We start from the raw sequence: 14,015 nt of genomic DNA on the forward strand, positions 1-14,015 counted from the left end.
ATTTGGAGAAAGCATCTGAGGTACTTTGTCTATGCTTTAGGTTATGATTTACCTTTTGAAAGTAAATGTGCTTACACACTTTATTCTTTTTTCATGGACTCCACGTCTGCTTTCTAGATAGTATCTTGGCTTTTGCCAATTAAGTGCAATCAAATAGTATAAGACCCCTTTTATTAAAAACATAAATCCAAATATTAAAAAAAAAGTGAATGAAAGAATCCAGCAGATATTTATTAAGCAAGATGAAAGTGAAATTACAAACACAGGTCAGCTTTTAAACTCAGCCAGCACTCTGGTGGAGTGGAGGTGCCTGGTCCTTCATCGCAGGCAGCCGCTGGGAGACGCAGGTTAGGAAGGGAGCTTGCTTGAGAAATCAAAGCTCCTTTGGAGGTGTCCTACTGGAGGCGCCGGATGATGAGCTAAGTGACATCAAGGCCACACAACACAAAGAGGTGAGTTGACAACAATTCAGGGACTTTGCGTAGTCAAGACAATTAGCTTAGTACTTCAGGTCAAAAATGCTACTATTTATGGGCAATTAGCTATAAAATGACCCATTTCTGTCTGGTTTCACAATTTCGTGGAGATTAAAGATAATCTAAAGAGATTAAGGCCTTAATCTTTAATCCAGGTGAATAATTTTGTTTGTAGTAAAAAGCATAAGAATTAATTCCCGAAAGATTTAGGAAAAGAAAAGGCAATAAAAACTTGTTTGGTCTTTGGGTGGCAAGGATAACTGAACAGCTTCCTGAAGCTTAGAGAAGTTTGTTCCCAATTTACAAGTATTTTAACATATTGATAAACATATGCAAAACCATTTAAATCTAAAAAAGATCATTTGAAAAAGATACTGGCAATTAAAATTTTACATCCACATGAATTTCAGACACCTCTTAATGGGGACTAGCAGGGCTGCTTAAGAAAACCACTTTTCACATATCCCTCTGCCCCTCCCCCCCCCATTTGTTTGATTTTGATTGTGGTTTTGGCTATGCAAGTCTTATGAAACAAATGTAAGGCTCTAAGGCTAAAATAATAGTTATTCTGTGGGCCCCAAATAGCGATTTCTGCAATTCTTTTTTTTTTTTCAGTATATCTCACATCTGGGGGACATGTGACTTGAACACTCTTAACCATGAAGTATTTGTAAAAATACATATCATTCACTTTTCACAGAACCATTTTCTTAAAAATGAGAGGCAATAACCAGATTCACATGCAGGTTCATAATAAAGCTTTGTTTTTTTTTTAAACAACTAAAATCCACACCAGCATTATTTTCAGTTTAATATTTTGGCCCCAAACCAAGAATCCAGGTATCACATTTAATTTTCATTGGCAATGCATATATTGGCAGGACAAAATATGTATGCAAATAACACTGGGAAATATTGTTTCCTATACAAGTGATTAAGAAAAAAGTAGAGAAAAAAGAAAATCCATAGCACTAAATTTGCTCTAATAAAAATATGCTTCACTGTGCCTGTGTGGAATTCGGTTTGCTGAAAAGTTGTTCTATTCCAGGGAGCAGAAGCAAAGTAGCAAAGTGTCAGCAACCCAGGAGAAGGGATCATAGTCTTATTTTTATTCCCTTAATTGTAATTTAAATAATCAGTCTCCATAATTTGTTTCTAGAAAGCTTTCTTCTTTATCAGCTATCATGTTGGTAAGGGAATAATTTTTCACCTTTGAAAAATGGAATGGCAGATTTCAGCCTTAAGTGTGATATATTCTGAGCCGGTAACTACTTAAAGAAAAGCATGAGTAAGACACATCAAACTTTTAAAGTCTTCATGTTTGAACATTAAAATAAGTGTCAGGTAAATGCAGGAAAATATATAATCACCAGTCCTCAGCTTTTTAACAATCCCTTTGTTTCTTTTCTTCTAGAAAATTCTGTGAGCGCTATGTTGCTCTGATCAAAAGTAACCTTCTCAAATATCATCATAACTTCGATGTGCATTCTCATGGTTTCAGTAGGTTTGCACTCAAATTCTTTCAGTGCCAGAAATTTATCAAGCCATAAAGTTATTAAACCCTTAGCTCTTATGGAGAAATCTGGGCAAAATTTGTACAAGAAATTTATCATTTTAAAATTATCTCACAATAGTGGTGTAACACTTTTTTTAAAGTAACCCTTTGGAAAAATGTTATATGATACCCAAAGGCACTAGTTTACATAAGGGGTAAATGGCTGAAAAAAAATAAATAAAACAAAGCCATTGGCCATTGTGTAGATAAAGAGCACAGCAAAAAAAAAAAAAAAAAAAAAAGTATATTAAAAGGATAACTGCTAAGCTTTAAAGTTATTCTAAAAATGGCACTTTTCACGTTGGTATAAAATGAAAGTGCTTTAAGATGAAATTTTTATGCATTTTTTAAAGCTGATCTTTAACCCCCTGAAAATAGGGGGTTATAATGAGAACACTGATAGACTCTAAATCATAGTGGCAATAATATTGGATGTTGCTAAAATGCTTTGTGGGTGTCTTTTTTTTTTAGTATTTTAATGTTGATAGACTTGCTTTATCTATATGTGTATCATTAGTGAGAGATTTGCTCTTCAATTCTTTACTAGAAAGTTACAGCTCATTTAAAATAGCTGGTAGATACAGAAAGCATAAATATACAGTAAGTTTAAACACTGATTGTACTAAATGCAACAATACAAAGAAGCAAACAGAACACAAATGGTAACACAATAAAACTGTATTACATTTGTGCTTCAAATATTACAATACATTATATACAATAGTCGAAAATAAACATCTCATGCCAAGTGACACAAAAACGAATAGCAAGCAAAAAAATCCAGCAATATGTACATTACTTTTTTCTTTAATAATAAACATTCAACTCTGAACTGGGGCAATTTCACTACATACAGATGCAGTCCGCCTTTTATTCCATATAACCATCCTGCTTTCCTATATCTACGCTATTCAGTAGGTTCCTGTGTCAATTCTTATATACACGTGGAGCAAAAAAGATAAAAGAATGTAGTGCTTTGTATTCTTAATGGGGTGATGTTGATAGATCAGCGAACCTGGGGGGCATAACCTTCTTTCATTAAACCTTCCTCGTAGTCCGTCTGGCAAAGGATCATGTTATTCTTTAGGAAAAATTTGTCTCCAACACAAAATCTGAAAATATTTTAAAAAATAAAATGCGTTAAGATAATTTCAGATCCATAGATTTGAAGATTTCTTTCCCCAATAATAATTTCACACAGTAATTCCCTGAATTTGAAAGCTTGGTTTAGAAAATTGCCTTTATTGTCGAAACTAAACCATGTCAGTCATTTAATGAAACATTACATACAAAATTTGAAATCCTACATTTATATATAAAAAGCAAAGGAAAAATGAGGAAAATACCTTGGGCGGCAGAGGTGATTTTTATTGCCACTTTGGAAAGAAAAAAAAATGATCTATATTTACAGTCATTAAAATAAAAAAAGAATGATAATATTTCACTGGAGTGATTATGGAAGATTTCATCACTGGCCATTTATTCACTTTATTAAGAAAAGGTAAAAGGCATTAAAATGTATCAAACAATTAGAAAGCAGCCCATTTTAAAGCTTCCCTCTACTCTGTTATTAAAATGTGATTAAATTCTAGTAATTTGGAAGTGATTGTTCTGAAGTAAAAGTTGTTTTAGCATCAGACTCTGATGCTGGGCCATATTCTTTTGTTTGTGGCAAGTTCACCAACTATGAAATATTAAATGTCATTGCTTAGAGCACTTCCAATTAAACCAAAGGGAGTAACCTGAATGAACTTCTTAATATTGATGTGATAAATAAACTAGTTTCCAGTAGCTAATTATGTATTTTATTCTATAAAGCATTGTTTAATGTGCAAGATTGTAATGTTTTTAATAAGTGCTGTTTTTGTATAATTTCCCAGTGGTGACACTTTGGACACAATTAAGGTCAGAAATAAATGCTTGTGCTGTTTCCAGTACATTTAACAATAAAGTAACTCTGGGGAGATCTGTATATATTTTTAATTGTAACAATTTAACCTTCAAACAGCAGTGTCTAGTAGAGTTGACCCAGTAAAACTACTTGTAATTATACAAGTTGACCCCACTGACCTTTGATAGTGGTCTCTCTTTATCAGATAGTCAATTTCGAATGATGTTCAAGCAGAAATCTTAGTGGATAGATTAAATTGTGTAGTGAAAGCAACCCTTTAATGTTTTGTGAAGTTGAAGGTTTAAATGAGGAGCAGTTGGACTGATTTACATTTGCAAAGATTGGAATGCTAGACAAACAGTGAACCTATTTATTTTCCAACTGGGTAGCTTTGGAAATTTATCCTTATTCTAGCTAAGTAGATAGAGGGGAAAATAGTGTAATAAAAAAAGTAGATTGAAAAGAATTAGCTTTCCTCTTAAAGGAAGATTGGTCTGTTTATTTGTGGAATTTACTTTTTTTTTCCCCCAGGATTACTGCCTGCTGATGATGTTGATTGAAAGTACAGACTAAGCACTGATCTTGAAATCCTGGAGTTTGTGGCCAAGGCTATTGGATACAATGAACATTCGAGTTTGAACCTTAAGTATATCTTCTTTTCTATCAGTTGCAAACTATAACCTTTAAATATTGTGCTTAAAAAGTGCTGTTTGAAGAAACGAGTTTTTGTAGACTCGTAATGATTATCCTAATCATTAAGATATGTTGAATAAAAGGACATATTTCTTTTGTTGGACAGAATTAGCCAAATTAGATACTTATCTTTTCTGTGAGATTACATTAAATAGCATGTAGGATATACCCGATTACTGTTCAAAACTTTCAATATATATTACTGTTGAAATTAATTTGAACTAATAAACTAATAATAAAAGAGCACATAAAAATAAATAAATTCAACAAATGCTCTTGTGTTCTAGCTGATATTACTGAATTCTTTTTTTTTCTCTAAAAACCAACTGAATTGGAAATACTCTTTCAACTCCATATTGTCTAAAATTCTGCTTTAATTTTCTAACAAGCCCCCCAATTCTATTCACCATCAAAAAAAAAAAAACAAAAAAACATGTTTTTTAAAATTAAGTTCTATGTCTAACTTGGGGCTTGAACTCACAAGAGTCACATGCTCTACCGACTGAGTCAGCTGGGCATCCCAAATAAAAACTTTTTTTTTGTCATCTAAAGATATGTCATTCTTACCTTCAGAAGTATTGAAATTTAATAATTTTTGTTTATAGATTAATAAATTCAGGGTAATTATAATAAGAAAAGCATTGAACCAAGAGCCTGGGGATCTAGTCCTGAGCCCTGATGCTATCACCTACCCAGTGCAACTTATAGGGTACATTTCATATTTTCTTGGAGTCAGTTCTGTGTAGGTAATATAAAACAGCTACATCACTGGATTGTAGGGATGTTAAATTAAGAAGTATATGAGAGGCAAAGTGGCATATTGTAATGAATAGGGTTCAAATCCCAACCTTCCGCTTATGATATTGAAGATGAAACGTCATTTTTTCTTATATTTAAAAATTTTTTTTTAATGTTTATTTTTGAGAGAGACAGAGAGAGAGAGAGAGACCAAGTGAGAGCAGGGAAGGGGCAGAAAGAGAGAGAGGGAGACACAGAATCCGAAGCAGGCTCCAGGCACCAAGCTGTCAGCACAGAGCCTGATGTAGGGCTCGAATCCACGGACCGCGAGATTATGACCTGAGCTGAAGCCGGATGCTCAACTGACTAAGCCACCCAGGTGCCCCTTTCCTATCTTTAATATAAATGTATCTTTTATAAGTTTGTGTTAAATAGTACAAATGAAGTATGTAAAGCTTCACCTCGATGTTTGGAGTGTAGATAATTATTATAGCCACCTCCTATATATATATATATATATATAAAGTGCTTACCATGTGCTAGTGCTAAGCATGTATATACATGATTACATTTATTTATGTTCAACTGAGAAAGTAAATATTATTATTGCCTTTTTCAGATGAAAAACCTAAGGCTTCCTCCAAGAATTAAAAAAAATCTGCTCAAGGCTCGATAGCTATAATGTGTATGATAGAGGAAGGAAAGGGGTTCTGATCTCTTTGGGCTCAACACATGGAGGCAATAAAGCATTAGCCCAGAAAGTTAATACAGGTTTTTTGTATTGTTAATATTCCTTTGTATAACTTTAAAAAACGTCTGCCTACCATTCAATGAGATATTGGTAACATAAATGGGGTTTATCTAAAGTATTCCTATCTAAAATATTTTGTTACTAATGTTGTCAACTGGACAAAGTACATCTTGTGTGCATTTCAATTTATACTTAAAGGTCAAGACAAAACAGAACATGGGTAAGAAATGTCACACTTCCCCATATAACTTAAAACATTTTGAAAGCTATGGTTAAAGCAGATTATAACTGCTTTGCAGTTAGGTTTGGTATACTCCTTTAAAATGCTCCACATATAAACATGAAGAAATTGCAGAAACAGCAATGCAGATGTTAGATGCTTAACAAAATAATCTATAGCTGTGATTTTGTAAGAAGAGCTAATTTCTACTGTTATGAGCTCCTTATGAGATTTAGCACTGGCAGAAAAAAATATTATAGAAGCAGTGATGGTCAGAGGATACTGTAAGTATATTAATAGGTCAGGCTAAAATTCCTGAAAATAAGCTGATAATCTTCCTTGTAATCTAATCCTAATTGCTTATGGTATAGTCAGCTCAATTAATTTTGCCTTCATTAAAAAAAAAAAAAAAGTATGTTAAGGAATAAAAAGATGCCCAATCATATTACTATGCCATTTAATCTTGATGTTTTGGAGTTAATAATAACAGATTTAATTTCCAGATATTTTGGAGTGACTCTAATTGAACTCATATGGTCTTAGAGATTTGAGGAGTACAGAAAATAAATATAACTAATAAAACACCTTTATAAAATATGGGGCTTAGAGTAGTTTTAAGCAGGTTATCAAAAGCCTCTGCAAAGAAGCCTCCATTTGTAACATCCTTTTAACATCCTTTCTAAGAATGAAAATGTTAACTTAGTCATCATATTTTAACCCTGAGGTTAGTGGCTGTCAATTATAATTAGTTCCCATCTCCACAATACTTTAAAAAGAGTCGGGGGGGGGGGCATTATTTCAAATGTCTCTATTTTCTATTTGGCATCCTCAGTTACTAAAGATGGAGATTTTAATCCTGTGCTTTGTTTTCAGGAAGAGATGCTGATTATATACCGATCATCTCACCACTATACACTGTGCACCCATTTACTGTCTTTTCCCAATGACTCTCCAGTTGTTATCATATACTTCATTCCTAATCATCTTTTCTGCACCAACTTACACTACTCACATCCCAAATCCTGCTATAAATTATTCAAAGCCTATCTTACTTTAACTTCACTCTATCTATTCCCATTTATATCTGCTTAGTCAGAAAATAAAATACCCCTCTTGGAACAGTCCAGGACCTGCATATCAGCTCTGAGTCTGAGGACTAAAACCAGACTGGCTGGGTTCAGATTTTGAGGCTACCACTTTCTATCTGTGTTTTCTTGGGCAAGTTACTTAAATTTTCCATACTTCAGTTACCTCATCTGTAAAATGAGGCTAGTAACAGTACCTAATTATATTGAATATTGAATGAGCACAGGTGAAACGGAACAGTGTCTGGTGTATGATCACCACTATATAAGAATTCTGCTCTCAAGGGTGCCTGGGTGGCTCAGTTGGTTAAGTGTCCAACTCTTGATCTTTTCTCAGGTCATGATCTCATGGTTCATGGGTTCAAGCCCTGCATCAGGCTCTGAGCTGACAGCACAGAGCCTGCTTGGGATTCTGTCTCCCTCTCTTTTTACCTCTCCCCCCGATCGCTCTCTTTCTCTCAAAAAGAAAAAGAAAAACTTTAAAAAAATTTAAAAAAAAAAGAATTCTATCATTATTATTTGCCAATGATAATCTTTTCACCTTTGCTTAAGCCGTTCTTTAGCCAGGACTATTTCTCCCTTTTTACCATCTATTTAAATTCTAAAAATTCTTCAGTTTCCCTTCCCTCCATCAATATTCCCTGGCCATGTCAACTCATTCTGATCCTTCCCAGAGCACTTATTTATTGGCATATCATTTACTTTGGCATTTCAAATTTTCTTATGAATGCGTAACAAGTTTTCCAAACTGGCCTGCAGTGCTGAGGTAAGTGGCCATGAGCTGTATTTCTTTTGCATCCCTTGAAATACCAACCATAAATTGTGCTACCACTTGAGGTGGGTGGTCAGTAAATACTGGTTAAGACAGATTTATTCCAGAACCGAATAGCTTTAGATAACAAAGGTATTTTAGATAGAGCATTTAAGTTTGTATTCATTTTGACTTTCATTCATTGACTTCCTTTACAAGTTCATCTCCTTCTGGTCTGCATGCCATTCCCTACTTCTCCATATCCCTACCAAACTCCCTCTGTAATCTCTGAGCACACTGAGTACTTTTCATTTCCTGCACACATTAAATGCTTTCACACTCCCATGCCTTGCATGATGCTCCATCTGTCTGGGAAACCCTTTTCTCACTGCTCCTTGGCTTCCTCCTCTTCCCCAACCCCCACCAGACACGATTCCTACATTCCACCCAGTCCAAGGGAGGTTTTTTTTTTTTGAAACCCAGCACATCAACCCTTTGATGCTTCTCTAAGACTTCAAGAAGGACAGACCTCTCTTCCCTCGGTATAGATCTGTTTAGCATCGATTACACTCTTCTGTGACTCTTTGATGTCCTGTCTCTGCCATAGCTCCGAATATCCCTAAGACAGAAACTAGATTTTATTCACCTCTCTTTCCAGAGCCTAGCACAGTGCTTTTGTTCTTTAGTGTTACACAATTCTACATATCTGAGGCCATTTCATTAACATGTTTTTTTTCTTTTCTTATAAAACCATCGCTTAGTTTTATAGAATTGTCTAAGGAGGAAGGGCTTTATCACCTTTAAGAAATTAACTTATTACACCAAATTTTCCAATTCTGAATGAGAGTCAAGTTATCATATAAGATGCTCAAAATAGCATTCCTCTGCTTCCCTTAAAATAGAAAAAAAATTAGATTTTTAATTCAGGATTCACATCTTTGACCATACCTCTCTAAAAAGGGCAAAGATGGGTATGTTCAAGAAACAACCAATCCTGAAAAGTTATTTTTACTACTGTTTTGAAAACATTCAGCAATGCTTTAGATCTTAATGATATTTTGATTTAAAAGTTAAGCTAAAATGACTGCTAAATAAAATTCATAAGCATTTCTAATACCACAATTTCAGATGTCAATAAAGTTTGCTTAAGGGAAAGTGCCTATAAATTACCTATTTGCTTTGTGTTTCACTTGAAAAGGTGCAAGGCTATAATAATGATTTGGCTCCTGAAAGTATAGGCTTGTGTGGCATATGGCTTTATTGGAGAGGATTCCCCCAGCAAATGTCAAAGTAAAAAGAAAATCTCCTATATTGAAAACCTTCTGTATTCAGAGTAACAAAATTTGCCTGCTTTGCTTGACTGATGAAGATTAGCTGACTTCTTGCATTAAAGAAGTTTGTCTTGTAGGGGCTGAAGTGACAAGACAATAACTAAGTGCTAATTGTGCATAACCAGCACTAAAGATATGCAGTCCCATTATGGCATGTAATAAATGAAGCGAACACAGAAATATATTAGGTACTTTAATAATGATACTAGAATAGTATTTTGCAGCAATAAGAATGTGAACAGTTTTAGAGTCAAAATTTAGGAGTGTTTGTCTTACTTGACTGAGTTCTACTGAGGAGATAGACCTAATTGTGAATGCAACTTTTTATTTCAATGGTGAAATAAAATTGATATATGATTTGTAAATAGCATTAACAACCTACAATTACTTTGCATCATAATAGAATTTAGGCAGGGCTTAGCACTTGAATGATGTTTTAATTTTCTGTGTAGAACATGGATAAAATAGGGTGGCCTGCCCTAATAGAAAAATGGACAAAGGGCATAAACAGGGAGTTCCCTAAAAGAAGAACTATCCAAGGGCCACTAGTAATCAAATAAATACTAATTAAAAATTATAATGGGACACCATCTCTCATCACTCAAGGTGACAAGGATTTCTTTTTAAATAATAATTCCCAACGTTAGAGTGAATGTAAGGGAATACATAGCTTTTACATTTCTGGTATAAGAATAATTGGTACAACTTTTCTAGAGAGCATTTTAACAATATATCACATAAGCCTTTTAAACAGTTATATAGTTTGTCCAATTAATTATGCTCCTGTGAATTTATCCTAACACAGATTTGAATATTGTCTGATTATAAAATCCATATTATGTTGATAATATTGATGATATAAAAATGTGAAGAAATAGCTTACATGTCTGATGATAGAAGACTGATTTATACATATGAAGCTCTATACATAAAACTGGACACAAGAAAGCTTAAAATATCTTAAAAGAATTTCTAAGGGCAAGTAAACGAGCATACTATATTAAATTTAAAAAGTCCAAATATCAAACATTAGGATTCTTCCCTGTTCTTCTCCTTTAAGCAGCTCAACTGTGGATATATTATAAAATATATGCTGCATATCATTTGTCATTTGTCATATATGCATAAGAAAACATGTGGCTAGCAACATCTAAATATTAAAATACCTTCTTTTAGGAATAGTGAGACATGGGACAATATGATTCTTTATCTCCTTCTATTTTCCAAAATTTCTACTATGAATATGGAACCTTTTGTAAGTAGAAAAGCAGTAAATGTTATTATTGCATAAAGGTAACTGTATTGTTACTGGATGTGTTAGTGCATCAATAGCAGAAGTAAACAGAAGTATTCTAAATTTACTACTAATACACCTTTAAGATATATACACATATAGGTATACATGCGTGTAAATGTATCTGTATCAATGTGTGGATATTTGTGCTCATGTACCTATATCCTTACGCACATATTTGCCAATTTTTTTCTGGCTAAATGTCACCATAGACTGAATTAACCTGCTTTAGTTCCAAAAACTTGCTGGGAAGACTCCAGGTGTTGTAAGGTGACCTCTTGAATTATTTCCTGGATAAATTATATATTGCAAGGTATATTGGGTACCTCTCTGAACATCTGCATCTAGCAGGAGGTATCACTGAGATATACCTCTTGGGTAAAAACCAAGTTAATGGAATATTATTTGGTAAAAGTAAATTATAAATATCTAGGTACAAGAGCTACTTTTTTTAGAACCATTTGTGTTCCTGCTATTTAATATAAGTAATTTCATTGAACTTTCAAAATGTGCAAGATAGATATGAGTGCCTCTGTTTTCAGGGTGTGGAAACCAATCTCAGAGGTTAAGTAACATACTCAAGATGACAAAGCTGATATAGGATGGGGCTAGAATTTGAATCCTGTTTGCACTGTAAACATTGGGTTCTTTCTGGGATATACAGGGCCTCATTCATAGGAAGATGTTGCAGTGAAAACAGTAAAGCGGGGCAAATTACTGTAACTGAGAACTTGATGCAACTAATGTGTCCTGATTATATACTATATCCAGGTGTTTTCACACTCACATTGAATTTATTTTCATTAAAATCTATTAAGTGTGCTAATTTTTTAAATGTGTTTTAATGATATGTGCAGTTGCATATTCTAATATCCTCTGCATTTCTCTTAAAAAAGGTATCAATAGTGTATAGTTCCCACTGGAAATAAAAGTTATAGCTTTCAATAAGGACAAATGGGATAAAGTGATAATACTTTGAGATGAAAGAATTCTCTGAGATTGACTAATCCAGCTCCCTTATGTTGTAAATGAGAAAAAACTGAGGTCGAGAGAGCTCAAATGGTTGATATATGGACATACATCTTGTTAGGGGCAAAGTCCAGACTAGAATTCAGGTTTCTAGACTTGTTGTGCAACACTCTTCCCATTTTCCTATGATGCCTGTCCAATGCTGATAAGTATTTAATTATAAGCTATATTTGGCCTCATTCCCAAAGAGACTTAAAGTAACTTAAAAAGTACATCTAAAACAAGGTTAAAATTCAAGATAAGAAATCAAGAGATAGGGCAACTATAAATATGAAAACTAAGCTGAAGACACACTACTTCCTACAAATCCCTGTATATTTATTTGCCTCAGTGCACATGTGTTTGCTCACAGTACAAAAAAGTAAAGATTTTAAGCTTACTTTTAAAAAGAAAGACAAATTTAAGGATATTTTTAAAATTTTAAAGTAAAATTTAAAGATATTTTAAACCGACTTTTTAAAAAGACAAACACAAGAAAGAATGCATAATAAGAAAACTAAAGTTTATAGTGGTATCTTCATTTCCTATCACATCCTGTTAGATGATGCTTTTCCTTCAGGTAGTTTTCAGACCTTTTCCCCCAGCGGTTTGTTTCTGGCACCAAGTGAATATTTGCAGAAAACAAAAATGCCGAGATTAACTGCTTTAAGTAAAAAATACAATTCCCGCCTATTAAATAAATAATAGCAAAGCGAGGTTTACCATTTTTCCAGACACCAGAATGAAATCTGCTTACCTCTGATTACAAAGCTGACATGCAAAGCAGTCCAGGTGGTAAACATTGTCCTTGGCACGCATCACCATCTCAAAGGCAGGGATGAGCTTACTACAGGCAGCACAGTTTCCCGTTACACCGAAGAGCCTGGAACAATAAACATTTTTTTTTTTCAAACTCTTACAGGGAGATCTGAGATCATTACTAAGAAGGTGCTAATATACCCCATAAAGCTATCAATACACAATGCCTTCTGATGTATACAAGTAGGTTTTATCCTAGGCGGATACATAAATATTCTTCTCTGATACATACTCCGTTGACCTTTCTTGATGAAAATCACATCTTGTTTGAGAAGAAAAGGAAAAGACAAATACGTTAGGAAGCTTACATAACCGCACACAAAACAAGTCAGTGGAGGTGTATTCACAGTAAAAATCTTCTACCGATTCGAATATGCAGCAAATATAAAAGCAATGTTAACTTTGATTTTCATGCCACATCATCCACATTTTAGATGGAAAAGAAACCCATTTGAATGACTCACCATATTCTGACATCTAGCTGCTAGAAGGTTTGCCATTATTATTAAAGGAACGCTTATGAACAAGCCATTTAAATAGTCAAAAAACATTAGAGGTGCATGTACCTTATGGCCCTATACCATAGTTATAGCTATGATTATGTTATTCAAGTAGCACATTAAAGTAAATGAGGCTGTAAACTACATATAACTAAACCAGGAGTTGAAACAGAACATATTGAAAGAACCACTGGAATTGTCTGTAAAAAACGTATTTTAAATAATCCTATTTGCTGCAGATTCCTGAAAATAGTTATTGTAATGACCTAAAAAACAGTATAAAATAAAGGTCTCTATAGTTTCATAATGGGAGGAAATAAAATATATTATCCATTTGCATTGGCAATATTTAAACCAAGTTTCTTTAAAGTTGTTAATGGCAGTGAAGAGTTATTATAAATAATATTCTGTGCCTAACAGTTAATGCACTTTTTAACTACGAAGCAAACTAGATGAAAAACACCACATCTGCCAGTTTTCTTTTTTCTCCAGCATCAGGCTGACAGGAGAAAAATATAATGGCTCTCATGGGAAAGACCAAATTAAAAGCAGTTCTAAACTAATGAATTCAAAGGTGCTATGGAGAAAACTCATTTTATTTATAAAACTGTACTTTAAAAAACTTAGTCTTTCATTTTATTGAATTTAAGGATTATGCACAAGTGTGCTGAAGTTTCTCTTCTTATACTTCCTAAATACTCCAAAGACAGGTCTTCGCTTAAGGCATGCATATTCATTTTCAGGTTTATAACCATTTCCTCTTACCAGGCTAATGACAGTTGTTGGAAAGAGTTGTGAGGATGGTTTCAAGGGTCTGGCAAAAACGTGTAATAAATGCTTATGCTCAGGTTTTTGTTAGGCTGTCTTTAGAAGACCAGAAGCGCCTTGAGGGTAGAAACTGCA

The 14,015-nt window shown here is 33.7% G+C and overlaps 1 protein-coding gene across 12 annotated transcripts in view; it reads right to left on the reverse strand.

Moving 5' to 3' along the window:
* Nucleotides 1-206: 206 nt before the first annotated feature.
* LMO3 (LIM domain only 3) overlaps nucleotides 207-14,015 on the reverse strand; it is a 388,908-nt gene continuing 375,099 nt past the window's right edge. For 11 of the 12 annotated variants that reach the window (XM_053225880.1, XM_053225879.1, XM_053225881.1 and 8 more), the window contains 2 exons: nucleotides 12,551-12,676; nucleotides 207-3,143 (listed from right to left, as the gene is read on the reverse strand). In XM_053225880.1, coding sequence (XP_053081855.1) covers nucleotides 3,038-3,143; nucleotides 12,551-12,676 — 232 coding nt within the window. In that variant the 3' untranslated portion in view covers nucleotides 207-3,037. Of the gene's footprint in view, nucleotides 3,144-5,897; nucleotides 8,780-12,550; nucleotides 12,677-14,015 lie in introns of those variants that run through there. The other variant, XM_053225882.1, reaches the window with a different exon arrangement.

The sequence above is a fragment of the Acinonyx jubatus genome, chromosome B4, assembly GCF_027475565.1.
Source record: "Acinonyx jubatus isolate Ajub_Pintada_27869175 chromosome B4, VMU_Ajub_asm_v1.0, whole genome shotgun sequence".
Lineage (NCBI taxonomy): Eukaryota > Metazoa > Chordata > Mammalia > Carnivora > Felidae > Acinonyx > Acinonyx jubatus.